This window comes from Arvicola amphibius, chromosome 11 (genome assembly GCF_903992535.2).
Source record: "Arvicola amphibius chromosome 11, mArvAmp1.2, whole genome shotgun sequence".
Classification (NCBI taxonomy): Eukaryota; Metazoa; Chordata; class Mammalia; order Rodentia; family Cricetidae; genus Arvicola; species Arvicola amphibius.
This window is the reverse complement of record NC_052057.2, coordinates 118,240,994-118,259,585: the sequence shown is the minus strand read 5'-3', so window position 1 is coordinate 118,259,585 and position 18,592 is coordinate 118,240,994. Positions and strand designations below refer to the sequence as shown.

General features: G+C 43.4%; 1 protein-coding gene across 2 annotated transcripts in view; it reads left to right on the top strand.

Moving 5' to 3' along the window:
• The window catches only part of Dpy19l4 (dpy-19 like 4), a 56,753-nt gene that overhangs the window by 5,487 nt on the left and 32,674 nt on the right, over nucleotides 1–18,592 (top strand). For both annotated transcript variants that reach the window (XM_038347424.1, XM_038347425.1), the window contains 5 exons: nucleotides 5,240–5,364; nucleotides 11,333–11,423; nucleotides 11,672–11,793; nucleotides 12,268–12,413; nucleotides 17,749–17,872. In XM_038347424.1, coding sequence (XP_038203352.1) covers nucleotides 5,240–5,364; nucleotides 11,333–11,423; nucleotides 11,672–11,793; nucleotides 12,268–12,413; nucleotides 17,749–17,872 — 608 coding nt within the window. The remainder of the gene's footprint in view (nucleotides 1–5,239; nucleotides 5,365–11,332; nucleotides 11,424–11,671; nucleotides 11,794–12,267; nucleotides 12,414–17,748; nucleotides 17,873–18,592) is intronic.

Below are 18,592 nucleotides of genomic sequence, written 5' to 3'. Positions count from 1 at the left end.
TTATAAATAATTGGCCTTCTCTGTAGTAAGAGAGGCCGCTTGTTTGTTCCCGGATGCTGAGCCCTAAAAAAACCACACAGAAACTGTATTAATTAAATCACTAATCACTGCTTGGCCTATTAGCTCTAGCTTCTTACTGGCTAATTCTTACATCTTAATTTAACCCATTTCTATTATTATATATTTTATCACGGGGCTCGTGGCCTACTGGCAAGATTCTGGCTGGCAGCTTGCGTCTTTCTCCTCTGGCAGCTCCATGGTGTCTCACTGACTCTGCCTCTTTTCTCCCAGCATTCAATTTAGTTTTCCCTGCCTTCCTCTATTCTGCCCTGCCGGGCCCAAGACAAATTCTTTATTCATTAACCAATAAAAGCAACTCATATACAGAAGGACCTCCCACACCACCTCTGTCAGACAGAGCACACCGTCCCTGCACTAAGGAAGATACCCAGTTTTATTTTCTCATAACATCAGTTTTAAAACTCTTATTGTCCTTAAACTATGATTCACTATAGTGAATAACAAAGTCAGCATAGGGAAAGGCCTTTTGGGTAAAGTGTAAGTTACTGGACATACACTTCCAAATTCCTCTCCCAGTGGATCTGTAGGACCCCCTTTTTCTCTTTGTCCTCAAATTATGGCACTTACAGTTTTGTCAGCAAGGGAAGCGCATTAGAGACAGCCCGCGGTTTTACAGAGTTGGCCACGTAGGTATTGTAGGTATCCTTTGCCTATCAGCTGACTAAATTTAATCTCTGGAGGAAAGCATAAACAACATTGTACAAATAAGGTAGGCGCAGTAAAACCACACTTATCAAAGAGTGGTAGAAGCTCTTGAAATCCAAGTTCCTGGATGCCTAGGAGCCTGGGCTGTAAGCAGTTGTGTCCTATGGCGCCGGCTCAGGCCTGCCCTGCTAATGCTTTCCTGTATGTGCGTGCCCTCTGCATACATTGTTGGTATGATGGTGTAAACGAATCTCCCGGGCTTCATCACATCTTCCATAGCAATCCAGAAATCCTGCTAAGTCCAAGATCTCTTTACCCTGGGCTGGGAAATCTTCTGTGTGTCCTATGGTGTGTTTTGGGAGTTTCTTGAAATTCATTTTTCCTTGTGGTTCTTCACTTGTCTCCCAGAGGCTATTCCTTCCCTATTATCTTCCTGGCCTGAAGAGGGCATTAGAACTATGTCACATATAGGGGCCAGACAGCTTTCTTAGATTGCTTCCTGCCTGTAGAAAGTTAAAGGCCTGTATGTATTTGCTCAGATGAATCAAGGTGCTGGTGTGGTAGATGCTCGCCTTTAGTCCCAGAACTCAGGAGGCCACAGGAAGGAGTGAGAGCCAAGGCTGACAAACAATGCAGAGTGTAGCCTTACCGCAAACACACAATCATATTTTACAGATATATACAAACCCTTGGTAATGCTGCTGCTGTGACTGCTTGCAGTTATTATTTAAATTTACATATATATGTCTATGAGTGTTTTATCTGCACATATGGATGTGAACCTCTTCACACCCTGTGATGGCTGAGGCTGAAAATCTGATCTGAGAATGTAAAGGTGTGTATGTCAGCGTGTAGGTGTGTGCATATGAGTGTAGCTGTCTAGAGAGGGCAGAGGTGTCAAATGCCCCGAAGCCTGAGTTACAGATAGTGTAAGCCACCAGAAATGGATGCTGGGGATTAGCTGGTTCTCTGGGAAAGCAGCAAATCCTCTTAGCCACTGAGCCATCTTTCCAGCCCCCTGCTTAGCAGTATTTCATTGTTTCATAATTGTTTGATTTGTTGGACATTTAGGTGGTTTTCAGTATTTCATGCTGTGAACTTTGTGTTTGTGGATGTATATTTTTATTTCTCATAGGCAAACCTTTTTTTTTAATTATTATTTTTTAATTTATTTATTATGTATACAGCATTCCTTCCACGTATGCCTGCGGGCCAGAAGAGGGCACCAGACCTCATTAGAGATGGTTGTGAGCCACCATATGGTTGCTGGGAATTGAACTCAGGACCTTTGGAAGAGCAGGCAATGCTCTTAACCTCTGAGCCATCTCTCCAGCCCTAGGCAAACCTTTTTATTAAGGTTCCCCCCTTCCTTCCCTCCCTCCCTCTCTCCCTTCCTTCCTTCTTCCTTCCGTCTCTCTCCTTCCCTCCATTGCTTCCTTCTAGACAGGCTTTCTCTGTGTAACCCTTAATGTCTTGAAGCTCACTCTGTAGACCAGGCTGGCCTTGAACTCAGACCTTGCCTGCCTCTGTCTCGTGTGTTGAGATTAAAGGTGTATTATCATATCTAGCCTTTGTTTAGAGTCAGGTCCTCACTAAGTTCTGGCTGGCCTCACACTCTTGAGCTCTTACTTCACCTCAGCCTCCCAGGTAACTGGACTTGAGGTTTGTAACGTCACCTCTAATTAAACCTCTGGGAGTGTCTGTCAAAATCAAGAAGGCTTTAATTAACTTTGAGCCTGTCTGCAGATAGGAAGCCGGTCTGAGAAAGCTGTTCAGTCCCCATTCAATGGGTGTGTTGTGCTTGCAAGAAGGAAGTAAATATTTGTGGCTGTGGAGACAGATAGTTACTATTTTTTTTTAAAGGAGCACCAGTTACAGCAGTGTAGATCTGCTGCTTACTGTTCTTTTTTTTTTTTTTAAGATTATTTATTTACTAAGTATACAATGTACTGCTGGCAAGGAAGGAACCAGATCTCATTACATTACAGATGGTTGTGAGCCTCCCTGTGTTGCTGGGAATTGAACTCGGGACCTCTGGAAGAGCAGCCAGTGTTCTTACCCTCTGAACCATCTTTCCAGCGCCCTTCAGTTACTATTTTTTATTCATTCCGAAACATATGTTGTCTTTACTAAAAGTGGATTGCATGTTGTTAGGACCAATTAAGTCCTGGCCTTCAGCTGCTCTTCCCTGTCTAGATCCTTCTAATTGAAGTTACTAAAAGCTGTGCCTAGCCTAGAGGATGAGGATGGGATTTTCACCTGTTGGCCATTGACTGCAGGGTATTTAAGCCTCCATGGTGCTATTAAAGAGGGGCTTTTGTACCAGTGATTGGAGTCCGTCTGTCTCTGCGTGTGTTTCCTCAGCCTCCAGCCCCTTGCCCGAAGCTTGCGCATACAGCACGTCCCTGCTGACTCAGGTTCCAAGCAGACCGCCTTTCTGTTCTGCTCCTCTGTCATAGGCACAAGCATGGCAGACACAGGCAGGAGCCTGGCGGATATGGCACTGGCAGGTTTTGCCTTTTTCCCTTCTCCTCTTTGCTAAAAACCATTAGATTACATTCCTAAAGCTGCTCGCTAAGGTCCATTCCCTTATTTGGCCACTGACTCATTTCTGAGACAAAACACCAAGGTCCAGCAATCAAAATTCATTATTTGGCTAATATGCCCAATCAGGATTTAGCAGCTCACCCTAACACAGAGTCCCCTTTTTCTCCTTAAAAACCCACTCCTGTACAACACTCGTGCTTGCTGCTTGCTTGCTTACTGCTGCTGCAGTTTGCTGTCTGCCTTTGCAGCCCTCACCCTACCACCCTGTGCTGAGCATTGGTGTCCTTGTGTTCTGTACCGGCTGTGAGGGGCTGTCCTCCCTTACAGTATAACAGCACGTCCCAGATAGGGAGGGACGTTCGTCTGGAACTGTGAGGATACAAGAGGACCGAGTGCAAAGCTGAGGTCTTGAAGTAAGCAGTAACCTGAATTGGGGTTATGGTTAACTCAGAAGCCATGTGTTGCAGCTAACAGTGTGCCAAGTACAGCCTTGAGATTGGTTTAACTGATTTAATGAACCAAAAGGTTGATTTCCTAAGTTGTCTGCCATTCAGTACCAGAGCAGTGGGTCTCATGCCTTTGGGACCATTCTTCTGTGCCTCACAGCTATAGTGGGACCTCTGTCTCCTGTGTGCAGAGTCCACGTGTGTTCTGTGTTGCGAATAGTTCAGAGTGTATGCTTCTAAGACATAGCCCTCAAAACTATAGGGCAGCAGTAGTAATTCAGAATGAGTGTTTGTAAGATAACTGCATTCTTTTTCAGTACTTTTGAAATCAATGGACATTTTTCTCATGTTTTTTTGTTTGTTTGCTTGATTGCCCTTTTCAAAACAGGATTTCTTTCTGTAGTTCTGACTGTCCTGGAACTCACTATGTAGACCAGGCTGGCCTCGAACTAAGAGGACTGCCTTCTTTGGCCTTCTAAGGGGTAGGATTAAAGTCGTGCGCCGCCGGGCGGTGGTGGCGCACGCCTTTAATCCCAGCACTCGGGAGGCAGAGGCAGGCAGATCTCTGTGAGTTTGTGACCAGCCTGGTCTACAAGAGCTAGCTCCAGGACAGGCTCTAAAGCTGCAGAGAAACTCTGTCTCGAAAAACCAAAAAAAAAAAAAAAAAAAAAAAAAAAAAAAAAAAAACTAAAGTCGTGCGCCACCACCACCTGACTTTTTTTTCATGACTTAACCAATTTTCAGTGTATTGTTCTTTAATTTTAAGCATATTTACCTTGTTGTGAACCAAATCTCTGTAGTATGTTCATCGTGTGAAATAGACCTTAATTAAAATAATTTTTCTTGCTGGGCGGTGGTGGTGCGCACCTTTAATTCCAGCACTCAGAAGGCAGAGGCTGCCAGATCTCTGTGAATTTGAGGTCATCCAGGTCTACAGAGCAAGTTCCAGGACAAGCTCCAAAGTTACACAGAGAAATCCTATCTTGAAAACTACACCCCAAAAAATTAATAAATAAAAAATTATTTTTTTGTGTGTGTGTGTTTCGACATATGAGCACACATGGAGATCAGAGGACAACTTTAGGGAATTAGTTCTCGCCTTCCACCATGTTGGTACCAAGGATTGAACTCAGGTCATCGTGATCCGTGATCGGTGGCTGGTACATTTCCCCGCTGACCCTTCCTTCTGGCCCCCAGCCTCTGGTACCTTTTCCCTCGTTAGCATTTTAATTAGTGCGGTACGTTTGTTGAGGGTAATAAATACTGAGGTGATACCCTTAAGTAAAGCCTATACTTTATTTAGATGTTCTGACTTTTTGTCTGTGACTGAGACAGATGTGACTGAGCTCTCAGTTGGAGGAGTCCTGGTCAGGTGGCCTATAGGATGGACCTCTACTGAGTTTAATGTTTTCTCATGCTTAGACTGGGGTTATGTGTTTTGGGGAGAAACCATTGAGTTAGGATGCTGTTTTAATCACTCTGCCTCCAGACCACGAGTCACTCCGGTTCCTCTTTCTCAGATTTATCCTTTCAGCGCGTTGCCAAGGTGTTTATTGGCTGTATCGCAGCCGTCGTCAGTGGCGTGATGCATGTTTTCTACTTATCAGCGTACCACGAGCGGAAATTCTGGTTTTCCAACAGGCAGGTAAGAAGAATTTTGAGCATATGAAAAACATTTTCATACTTATTATTTTGAATAATGTGTTTCTCAGGTTATATATATTTGGTAGGTATGGCAAATAACATTTATAGGTATTAGCAAAATGTTATAAAAGCTCTTTTGAGACACAGTTACAGTATCAGCCTTAAAATATATAGTAAGCTGGGCATGTTGGTTAAAGTCATTAATCCTAGCACTGGGGAGACAGAGGTAGGCAGATTGCTTGAGTTCTAGGCTAACTTGGTCTACATAGCTAGTTCCAGGCAGACCAGGCTTTCATAGAGAGACCCTGTCTCAAATAAAATCTAATAAGCTAATTCATAAAGTAGAAATTATTAGGGTTCTCTCCTTGTACAATTAATTTATCTGGGGCTGTTAGGAGAATCTGGTTCAAGTGTTTGAGAACTGGCTGCAGGAGTCAGCAGACCGAAGACAGACAGGTGGATCCAGCTGAAGGGCAGCTGGGGCTCATGTGGACGTGGTTGTGGGCAGCGGGCTCGTGTGGACGTGGTTGTGGGCAGCAGGCTCGTGTGGACGTGGTTGTGGGCAGTGGGCTCGTGTGGACGTGGTTGTGGCCTTGGGGTTGGAGTCCAGGAGGAGTGGTGGCAGGATGGTCAGCACAGTGCTAACTCCTTGTCAGTGGAGGAGACTGGCTCGTGTCGAGCTGGCACCAAGGACATCAGGCACATTCGTGGTGCTGATGTGGGTAGGATGTAAGGCCAAGATTCCAGGTGCCCACTCTGATAGTTGTGTCCGGTTATAGTAGCTAAGAGACCGGGAACAGATCAGAGCTACTCTGGAGAGCCATGGTCAGACCAAGCTGAAGCTCTCTGAGGACTTGCAGTAAAGTCTGGCGGTATTGGTCAGCCTCTAAGGAGTTTAGCTCATATTTCAGAAATGTAAATTTCAGCATTAAAATACTTTAATGTTTAGATTACGTAGTTACACGTTTAATTTTGGAATTAGATTATATAATTGCAGTTTTGGGGAAGGTTGAAGATAATTATCAGGTACAACAGGTTTTACATTTTAAAATGTTATTATTTTTAAATTTTAAATTGCATTTATTAATTTATTGTGTGAATATGTGCAGTATGACAAGTGCCTTGATTCACTGTATCATCTAACCGACTTCACTAACAGTGTTAAGATGTTGTTGCCTTGTGGTTAATGTTTGGGGTTTTAAATTATGTGTATTTCACAGAATCCTCAGTCCCTCTAGTTATATTGGAAATTTCACCATTGGGCCTTTGAATAAAGCTGCTCTCAGAGCTCACTTGACTGTGAGCTTCTCAGAGTTCTGCACTTGCGGTGCTGCTCTTGCTCATTGATTCTGAGCAGGCAGTCATGCTGACCGAGCGCTCTCAGACCCTGGTTTGTGTAGAGAATGGATATGAGTAGTTACTCCTCACATCTGTATGTTGGTCAGGTTAGTACAACAGCCTGTACTTTTTCCTTAAAAGTCTGGATCAAAGCTGGCGATTTCAAGGAAAGCCAAATTTGCACATTAAGGTCCAGAACAGCAAGACCTTGTCTCCAAAAAGAAAGAAGGAAAGAAAAGAAAATAATCTCTATCACTATAGTTCTCCACGCCAAGTGTAGGGAAGTCGCCCAGGAGCCATCAGAAGGTGGCCTTCCTCTCGGTTCTTCAGGCTGGCCGTCTGCAGTGTGTAGGACCAGGTCACTGTGTTGTAGGCAGGACTGAAGACCCTGGAGTGAAGATGCAGCGGTGTTCTGAAGAACATGGAATCGTGTAGTGCGTACAGATAGGGACGGTGACATTGAGAGCTTCTGCACAACTTGTGGGACCCACTTTAGAATCAGTCTACATTTAGTAAACTTTTTTTATTATTTATTTCAAGACAGAATTTCTCTGTGTAGCCCTTGCTGTCCTGGAACCATCTCTGTAGACCAGGTTGGCTTCAAACTGAGAGATACCTGCCTCTGCTTTCTGAGTGCTGGGGTTAAGGTGTGCACCACCACAACCAGATAGTTAATAAGGCCTTTCTGTGTTTCATATGCAGAGTTAATTTAAAATATGATGATTAGAGTTTCACCTTAGAAATCTTGGAAGGAAACAAATCTGGCTCTGTCTTTCCTTTGTTGTTGAGACCAGGTCTTGCTCTCGCTCTGTTGATTAGGCCAGCGGGGGAGACTCACTGTTTAGAAACTAGTCTGTCCTCACACTCACAGTGGCCGGAGTGAGAAACGTGAGCTTCCACACCCAGCTGCAAACAAATCTTCCATCCCCCCAAAAGAATTTTTTTGTTTTTGTCTTTTGAGACGGAGTTTCTTTTTGTAGTCCTGGCTCTACTTGAACTTGCTCTGTAGACCAGGCTGGCCTCCAGAACTCACGGAGATCCACTTGCTTCTGCCTCCTGAGTGCTGAGGTTAAAGGTGTGCACCACCACCACCTGGCCTCAAAAATAATTGTAAGAGAAATTCATTTAGGTGTGTCAGTATATTTGGCCTGCGAAAACAAAATACTACAAATTGGGTTTGAAGGCCAACATAAGTCACAAGCAGATGCTGTTTGTCGGAATGTCTGTCTGTCTGTCTGTCTATCTATCTAAATATCTAAATGCTAGGATTACAGACTTGAGCTCCAAACACTTAAATGTTTTATTTGTATTTATTTGTTTATCTTACATGTGTTTGTTCAGGACAATTAGAGGACAACTTTCTCCTTCCAACATGGGTCTTCTGGGGTTATCAAACCAGGTTATCAGGTTTGGTAGCAAGCTGATCCCAGGACTCTATAAGTAACACTCAGTGAAACTGTAAGAAGTTAGATCTTTGGAAAACTGCTCATAGGGGCTTGGATGTTAACAGAGTCTGCTAGTTCATTTTCCAACTGCCCTGACTCAAAATAATCACACAGACACTTTTTTATTTAAATCACTGCTTGGCCAATCACTTAAGCATATTGCCAACTAGCTCTTATATCTTAAGTTAACCCATTTTTATTATTTTATATTTTACCATGAGGCTTGTGGCCCTACTGGCAAGTTTCTGGCTAGCAGCTCATGTCTTTGTCCTATGGTGGCTCCATGGTTTCTCCCTGACTCTGCCTACTCTCTCTATATATAACTTTTCCAGCCTGGCTGTATTCTGCTAAGCCATTGGCTGAAAGCAGCTTCTTTATTCATTAACCAATAAAAGCAACACATAGAAGAACTTCTCACACCATTTCCCCTTTTTGGTTCAAATTAAAAGATTTTAACTTTAACATAGTAAAATTACATAATACAAAATAGGTGTCAAGCAAGAATTACAGTTACAATATTTATATCTACTTTATCTTTTATCATAACTAAGGAAAATTATAATTATCTATTCTTCAACACCAGAAGGGAAATAATATTACCTAAGTTAACAGGAAGTCCATTGTAAACAACTTCCAAAAACTCTAAAATTGACAGATATGTCTTGCTATCTAGATAGTCACCCAAAAATCTTCTGTAACGTTGAGGCATCCATCTTCAGCCTACAGGCCTCATAGTATCTGGCAGACTTTTCCATAAAGCAGGAAATTTGAAAGACCTATATTGGCAGTTTGTCAGTCACTTTCTTCCATTTCCTGCAGAATGTCCGGCAGACTCTTTCATGAAGCAGGAACCCTGAAGGACTATTTTACCTTCTTTAGGCAACTTTAGATACATTTTCTCTGGGTTCTGCATGTCCAGTTTATACAACATACCATCAAGCACTTCAGGCAAGAGCAGTTTCTTGCCCAAATAGCTAACAAACTCTATAAGGCGCCTCTTTCATGCCCTTCTTCCTCTTGAAGTAGATTGGTGCTGCCAGGAGCAAATGAATCTCATTGTCATGAAAAGTTCTAAGTTCTTAAAACATTTTAAATGCCATATTCTGTTAGTCTTTGAAAGGTTTGAAGAATAGCTATCCATCTGAAATATATCTCTGTACATCTAGAAAATCTAACTAACATGACTACAAGCTTGACTGTTATAGATGGGTATTTTTTATTTCAATTTTTTAAAATTTTGCAACATTTATATATACATAATCTGATGTCTTGGGAAGAGGTTCCAAGCCTAAGCACAAAATTCATGTATCATATACTTTTATACATGTAGTCTAGGGTATTTTTACATTTCTGTTGTGCTAGCCTTTTTACTGTTCTTCCATAAAATCAGGGTACAGCATTTTCCACTTGCACCAGCATGTCCACACACACAAGTTTTAGCCTTTGGAACAATTGAAATGCAGATTTTAGAGCTGAGCGTGGTGGCACACACCTTTAACCCCAGCACTCCCAGCAGAGGAAGGCAGATCTCTGTGATTTTGAGGCCAAAATGGTCTCCAGAGCAAGTTCCGGGACATCCAGGGCTACACAGAGAAACCCTATCTTGAAAAAAATGACTCAAATTTTGAAGTATTCCTACTTAACTGTATTATGTGTGAACACAGCTCCATGTTAAGAGGTGATCTGATCAGGCCTGCGATCGTATTGCATGTTTTAGAGCTCTTGACTAGCCAATGCCAGGCCTAGGGTTTGGTCCCAGTACAGGAGGAAATAAGGTTATGGCAGAACAAAAGCTGACTTAGCACTGAAGAATATAAAGCATTCTGATGGTGCTTGTTTGTTTGAGATTGGGTCTTACTGTGTGTTTTCTGTTTAGCCTGGAACTTGGTAACAGAGCAAGCTCGCGTCAGCAGAGATCCGCCTGCCTCAGCTTCTAGAGCCCTGGAGCTAAAGGGGCAGCAACCACACCTGGCCTTTACCCTTGTGTTTGGTGTGCCTTTTTATGAGTGCTCTGTCTGTATGTCTGCCTGCATGCCAGAAGAGGGCATCAGATCCCAGAACAGATGGCTGTGAGCCACCATTTGGGTGCTGAGAATCCAACCTGGGTCCTCTTAACTGCTGAGCCACCTCTCAAGCCCCTACTATTACATTTTTTTTCTTTTCCATTTTTTTCCCAAATATCACACACCATGTAGATGCACATGTGTGTCTGTGGAGGAACCTTCATCTGCCTTCTACAATGTCCTTTGAGGCAGGGTCTCTGAAACCCAAAGCTAGCCAATATGGTTGGCCAAGCTTGCTCTTGGGCCCTTCTGTGGCTGAACATCCAAGATGGGTCCACTTCGCAGTTACGTGGGTTTGGGGATCTGAACTCTGGTCCTCTTGCTTGAGCAGCAAGCGCTTTAATAGCCAAGCCATCTCCCCAACCCCGTAATGTTCTTAATTGCTACTTTTTTGGTTCTTTATAGTTAAACCTTAGGCTTCTTTTCTTTCTGATGTAAAGACCGAACCAGGACCTGCAAGCCCTCTACGTGGAGGAATTTGGCTGACTGACAGGAGACACTGATTGAGAATCTGTGGTTCCTCAGATGTTCCTGTCAAGGCCTCACTCTTCTCAGTACTTAAGGTTTTATAGAGTCACAGAAAACACTGCTCTCTGCATTAAGTTATCTTCTTATTTGGTGCTTTTGTTTTTAAAGTCATTTAATACTTTTTATACAGAGTCACACCGAGTAGCTCAGGCTGGCCAGGAATTCACTATGTAGCTCAAGCTAGCCTCAAACTTGAACCTCCTGCCTCATCTTCCTGAGTGCTAGGACTGTGCCTGGCTTTATTTTAAATCCTGACCAGAGTTTATTGTTATTACCTTTTACTACTATTGCTGTTTTTAGGATATTCTTTGGGTTTTCCTTCTAGAATATCCTTATATATAAAACATAATGGACCAGTTGTAATTCATTTGAAACCTTAAGTGTTTTCACTAAAATGATTGCCAGACTATTGAGAAATTTAATCTTAGTAATATGGTAATTAAGGAAAATTCAAATATCTCCTGGAGTAAAATGGTAAATCTTTGTTATGTCAATTTAAAATATGAAGGCGATAAACCAAATACAAGAAGATGAGGGAAAAGAAAGAGTACAGCTGACATTTAACACTGACATCTCAATACTTGTTTCATTGTAGGAACTTGAACGGGAAATCACATTTCAGGGTGACAGTGCTATTTATTACTCCTATTACAAAGACATGTTAAAGGCGCCATCGTTTGAAAGAGGTATGGACACCTACACTTATAATTGTAGTAACATTGTTCTAAAATAAATAACTATTCTTAGAGAATAAGAGCTAGGAAGGTGGATTTGTCTTAGAATGTAGGTTATGTACATAAGAACGTTGGGGAAATGAGGCACCCCGTGTTGTACTTGAGTGTCTTTCTTTCCATGTTAATCGTGGTGACTGATGAATGCCGTGCCGAGCTGTGGTCAAAGCAGAGCAGTGGTCGAGAGAACTCTCTGTGTTTAGGTGTTTACGAGCTGACGCACAACAACAAGACCGTCTCCCTGAGGACAATCAACGCGGTGCAGCAGCTGTCTCTGTACCCGGAGCTCGTTGCCAGTGTTCTCTACCGAGCAACAGGGAGCCATGTAGGTAGTGCCCTCTACTCTAGATGTATTTCATGTGTGAGAGTGTTCTGCTTGCACATCTGTATGTGCAGCACACACGTGCCTGCCTGGTGTCTTCAGAGTTCAGAGGGCATCAGATCACAGCGGTGTTCCACCTGTGGACCTCCACCCCTTCGGGGGTCGCATGTCAGATACTTACATTATATTTCATAACAGTAGCAAAATTACAGCTATGAAGTAGCGGCACAGCACGAGGAACTGTGTTAAGGATCACAGCATTAGGAAGACTGAGAACCACTGCTCTAGAAGGCACAGGTGGTGTGAGTCACGTTGTGGACTCTAAGATGGAACTGAGGTCCTCGGCAAGAAGAACACCCTCTTAACCGCTGGGCTCTTTCCAGCCCCCTTTCACTTTATTGTCTGTTTCCTCACCAGCTGTGCATCCTTGGGTTGTTTGACGTCATCCTCAGTCTCATCCCCTCTCTTTGCCTTTAGGAGATGATTGAACCAGTCTATTTCTACATTGGCATTGTCTTTGGATTACAAGGAATATATGTGACAGCTTTATTTGTCACAAGTTGGCTTATGAGTGGCACGTGGCTCGCAGGAATGCTTACCGTTGCGTGGTTCCTAATTAATAGGTACGAAAGGTTTTCTTATTGATATTACAAAATTTTGTTCCAGAAATATTCCCATCCTTACAATTCACAGCTATAATCTGCAAAGCCTATTGATTGTTATGCTATACGGTACAGTTTAGGTAGATTCCCCTCAGGGCCTAATCTAGATATGATCACTGATAAAGCAGGTCTGGGAGCCTGGCAGTGGTGGCACATACCTTTTTCCCAGCACTTGGAGGCACAGGAAGACAGCCAGGACTGTTTCACAGAGAAACTATGTCTCACAAAAAAAAAAAGAAAAGAAAAAAAAGAAAAGAAACAAAGCAGGTCTGGGAAGCTGGTTCAGTGGTTAAAGCAGTTGGTGTACAAGCGTGGAAACTAGAGTTTGTGTTCCCAGTGCCTGTTAGATGCTGGGTGGACGTGGGCTTGCCTGTGACTCCAGCTCTCAGAAGTCTCCTTCGAGCCAGTTGGTTAGCCAGTCTTGTCATGTTGTCAAGCTCTCCGGTGATCATAAGACCCTATCTCAACGAGTTAGGTGGAGCACAATTGCGGAAGGGTTCTGAGTCAACATCAGAACTCTTTATACATGGTTACACATGTGCTCCCATACACACGACAACACACAGGTATATGCACACCACATGAGGGTAAAAGAAAGCAGAAAGGGTTCTCTAGCGACAGAAGTGGTAACATTAAAGAGATTCAAAGGTGGGTAGGATTCACTGGGCCACAGGCGGCTGGAACCAAAGAGAAGATGAATTCTGTGAGCACGCAGTGAGCATGTGAGAAGGCTGCTTGCTGCTCAGCCTGATGACCGAGTTTGATCCCAGGGACCATATGGTGGTCCATCCAAGAGAACAGATCCCTACAGGTTGTCCTGTGATCCCAACGTGTACACCATGGCGTGTACCTAGCTGACTTTTAGGTCCTCCTTGTCTGGCTCAAAAAAACTTAATCCCAGCCTGGTGTAATGGTGCACAGCTTTAATCCCAGGACTGGGGAGGCAGAGGCAGGCGGATCTCTGTGAGTTTGTGGCCAGAGTTCCAGGACAGCCAGAGCTACCACACAGAAAGACCCTGTCTCAAAAAAAAATGCTATTTACAGTAAAATAATCCAAGAGACTGAAAGAATGTCATTGATAGATGTCTTTTTGTTGTTGTTGTTGTTGTTGTTAGTTTTTTGTTTGTTTGGTTGGTTTTTTGAGACACGGTTTCTCTTTGTAATGGCCCTTAGCTATCTTGAAACTAGCTTTGTAGACCAAGCTGGCCTCGAACTCACAGAGATCTGCCTGCCTCTGCCTCTTGAGTGCTGGGATTAAAGGGGTGCGGACCCCCCCCCCCGCTAATATATGTCTTTTTATAACCGAGCCTTGGAGACAGGATAGCATCACTCTGGTACATGTGCTGTGAAGATGACAGCGTCAGCGCCAGGAGGCCGGCACCATTAACACCAGTATAGAGGCTACTGCGTTTGATAAAAGTTAATACTCTTTTCACTTGATCATTAAATATGTATCATGTCATTTTGGTAAGAAGCCTGAAAAACCTTTTTATCTTTTTGCTGTTGAGGAATAGCATGTAGCTTTTTACATGGTAGGTAGGGATTGTCCCACTGAGCCAGTTTCCTGGTAGTTTTTGTTTTTGAGACAGAATCTTGCTGTGTTGGCCTGGCTGGTCTCAGCTTGCTTCGTGCCTGGTGTGGTATCAGATGCACGATCTCCTCCAGCACTGGAGAGGCAGACGTGTCCCATGTGAGGCTGGAAAGTGAACCAGGTTTCGGGCATGCTAGGTAAGCATTCAGAGTTAGTTAGGGGGATGGGCATCTTACTGATCATCTTTTTAGAAATATTTATTTTTATGTATATGGGTTTTGCCTGTGTGTATGCCTGTGCATCATATGTATTCCTGGTACCCACAGGGGCCAAAAGAGGGCGTCGGATGCCCTGGAACTTTAGTTAAAGATCACCGTGAGTCTGTTGTGTGGGTTTTGAGAATTGAACCTGGGTCCTCTGCAAGAGCAACCTTTCCCTAGCCCCTTGATGAGCTTATTCTTGAAGGATCAATCCTCAATACGACACTCTGCAAGGAAAAAACAAATTGCTTCTGAAAGCAGCTGCTGGCTCTTCTCTCAAGGGAGCTGCACAGCTAAAGCTGTGTTCAGTTTATTTTTTTGTTCCTGCCTTTTTCTCTGCTCCCTTCAGGTATCCTCTTCTTCCTTTGTAGACTTTTCTGGCTTTCTCTTTCACCAGCTCACACATGGGGTACCAGCTTCCCATCTCATCTGGAAGTCATAGCATAAGCTATTTTAAGCAAAGGAGCTTTCCCTAGCTTTGTTTCCCTTTAGCTTTTATTTGTGTAAAGCTGGATATTGAGGCCCGGGCCTTGTGCCTGCTAGGCAGGTGCTCTGCACAGAGCCCTGTAATTGGCCCCTAATGTAAGCCAGTGTGTGTGCATGAGGGTATGCGGTGCTGAGAGCTTGTGGCATAGCAGGTCCTATAGCTACAGTAATATCTCATGATAGCTTATTATTCCTATGTTTTTCATAAGCGGCAAGAAGGGAATTTAGTTTTCAGCATGGTTGTACTAGAAAGACTAGAGACCAAGCCCTAGGCGTCTCACACCACCCATCCTCCCAGGAACTGACCTGAGCTGTCAGTGTAGGTGAGGGAAGGGGGAGAGGCTTGTTTTCTCACTGTCTTCAGTTTTGGTTCTGGGAAGTTGCTCCCTTAAGGAGAAGTCTTCGTTGACATTTTGCTTGAGGGGACCACTTGGTTCCCATTGTAAGATGTTCCCTTCTGCTGGGGGAGTTTGGGGAGTGGTGTAGTTCCCTTGAGGTAGTAATGCATTCTGCTTCTAGGGGCTGTCTCCTCAGAGTTTCTCTGTCTGTAGGGCTCCAGTGCCTTTGAGGATGCCTGGAGACTTGAGGCATTATTATGGTAGTAAGAGCCCGGAGTCTGCAGGATCCTCGGAAAGGCCCTTAGCCTGACTTCTCAGAAGGCTGCTTTTGCTGACCCGTGAACTGCTGCATTTTCCTTGTAGACCTTACTTGAGTATGGTTTTGGAGATTTGGGGCCAAGATTTGCTGGATCTGTTGCCTTGGGTGTGTGTGTCTCAGTTATGGCCAGGAAGCAGAGTGTAGTTTTAATTTTCACGACTTAATGCCCAATGATGTTCATGCTCTTAAGTTGGTAAAGTCTCTTTACATCTTTTCTAAGAACTTGAAATATTTGTGTAAAGTATCTGTTCACATCCTCTGTTTTACAGGACTGAGGGTTGGATTCAGGTCATGCTCTGAAAGCTCTGTGAGTCTGAGCTGCATGCCCGTGTGTGTGTGTGTGTGTGTGTGTGTGTGTGTGATTTTTTTCCTGTTTTTTTTATGACGTTGTTCATCTTCTGATTATTGGGTTATGAGAGTTTTTATACAGTTGTGCGTGGTATAGCAACACTGTAATCAGTAATGGAAAGCGGATGTGGTGGGTGGGTGGTTCTATAGAGTACAACTAACCTTCCACCCGTGGGAAGGATTTCCTGTAGGTGATAAGTGGGGACCCTTGCAGGAGACGCTTTCTACCCATGTTTTTTCATTGTCAGGAGTATGGGTTTCAGAGGCTTCTTTGCTTTCTTTTCCCTCCCTCCCTCCCTCCCTCCCTCCCTCCCTCCCTCCCTCCCTCCCTCCCTCCCTCCCTCCGTTCCTTCCTTTTTTTTTTTTTTTTTGAGACAGGCTTTCTCTTTGCAGGCCTGCAGTTCCAGAACTTTTGAGGTAGACCAGGCTTTCTCAAACTCACAGAGACCCACCTGCCTGAGCTTCACGAGTGCTGACATGAAACGCATGAGCCACCATGCCCGGCCACATACTTTTCTAATAATGAAAATTGAAAGTTTGAAATTTTTTAAGCTTTTTTAAAAGTTTTTTTTATGTGCATGTGTGTTTGGCCTGCATGTATGTTTATATAAGGTTGTTGGATCCTCTGGAAGTAGAGTTACAGACAGTTGTGAGCTGCCATGTGGGTGCTAGGAATTGAACTTGGGTCCTCTGGAAGAGCAGCCAGTGCACTGAGCCATCTCCCCAGCCCCGAAAGTTTTAAATTTTGATCAAATCCAGTGAATTGGTTCTTATTTTTTCTTTTTCATAGTTTTGTGTCATAATTAAAAAACGTTTTCAAGCCCAGAATTGTTCTTCCATTCGTTCTGCTGTGCTTTGAATGTGTCTCCCCCGAGTTCGTCTGTTGAAACTCAGTTGTAAATGTGTTACTATTGAGGGATGCAGTCGTGAGTGAGGAGTCTTTATGACTGGGATTGCTACCCCTTTGAAGTTAGTAGCCGTGAGGGAGAGGGCTTGCCGAGCATGCACATGGCCCTGGCTTTAATCCCCAGCACAGACTGCAGGGAAAAAAAGGTTTTTGTTGAATCAAGCTATCTTGTTCCTCTGCACTAGTGAGGAAAGAGCTGGAAGGTTCCATCTGTGAGGAGTGGGTCCTCACTGGACACTGAATCCCTTGCACCTTCTTTGGGCTGGGATTTCCCAGCTTCTGGAACTGTGAACTATGTTTTTGTTGTTTTTTAATTGCAAAGTCTATGGTATTTGTTATAGGAACACAAATCCACTAAAACATAATTTTATTTTTTCTTGGTATTTTTGAAAAAATAAGTAAAAGCAAAATATAGGGATTTTAAGTGTTCAGTTCAATGAACTTTAGCAAGTCTTAGTTTACACTGTATTGGTTGATTGGTTAAGTGTGTGTATATAGGGCAGCGGTGACCTTTCAGGGCTAGTTTCCCTTCCACTGTGGGTCTCAGGGGTTGTTTGTTGGAAGCACCTTTGCCTATTGAGCCTCTCAATCACTGGTCCTGAATTTTGACTATTTTATATTCTTTATATTAGGTAACTAAAAGCTTATTACAACTTCATAAGCATGGAACTAATCTGATTTCTGTCACTTTTTTATTTTCTATTTTTAATACTTTTGAGACAGGGCCTTGCTATATTTCTTTGTCTATCATGGAACTTGATACATAGACCAGGCTAGCTCCAAGCTTGCAGCAATCCTCTGCCTTCCAGATACTGGTATTGCTGCCGTGAATCACCATGGCTCATCAGTTAAGAGCCTGGCTAATCTTCAGAGGACCCAGGTTCAATTCCTAGCACCCGAGTGGCAGCTCACAACTGTCTATAGCTCCAGTTTCAGGAGTCTGATGCCCTCTTCTGGCATCCAGGAGCACCAGGCACGCACATGGTACACAGACGTACATGCAGGCAGAACACCTGTATGCATGTGCGTACAAGAAGGATTGAAGTAAGAGAGGAGCACAGTGTCACACGTGTAGCCTCACTCTCCGTGTCCTCTGGTCTGTTGTAGGGCAGATACAACAAGAATTGAGTACTCCATTCCTTTAAGAGAAAACTGGGCTCTACCATATTTTGCGTGCCAAGTTGCTGCGCTTACAGGCTATTTAAAAAGAAATCTAAACACTTACGCAGAGGTAAGACACACATCTGTTTTCTGCATCACAACTAATTCTGATGTTTTGCAAATGTGGCTCATGTTTGGTTTTTTGTTTTGTTTTATTGTTTGTTTTTGGAGGCATAATCTCTTGTTCAGCCTGGCTCTAAGCTCATTATGTAGCTGAGACTGGGCTTTGAGCACTTCCTCCACCTGCCTTATATAGTAGTGCAATTGTTCAAAACCATGCTAGACTATGGTGCATGATTTTAAAGTCCGTCATATTAGGAGTTTATGTTCAGTGAGGCATGTCACTATGCAACATGTAGCTAGGTAGTTGTGATATCATGTTTTTCCTATAATCTGATAGCAGCCAAATAATTTTAGGAAGATAGATGTTGTATTGCTTTTAGTGTGGTTATGTGACAATACATGAAGAATATCTCATTTTGGAGGTTAATCTAGCCGAGTATTGTTTTTCTTACTTCAGGGACATGCATGTCCTTTAGTCATGTGAACCTAAAGAAATGTTACTGAAGATGCAGTGGGGCGAGGATGGCAGTGGAGTAAAGGTCGATGGCAGCGTGGCATAGTCTTTCATTTCCTGCTTGCCTGTTTTCCCTGCCTGCGATGTAGTAGGCTAGTCAAAGTGGAAGGAGACATCCATCTCAGATTATTTAGATCTTAATTTTTTGTTAATTATTGCCATAACCCTATTAGCAGTTGAATGGTGCCTATAAATTGAGCCACAGAATAACTT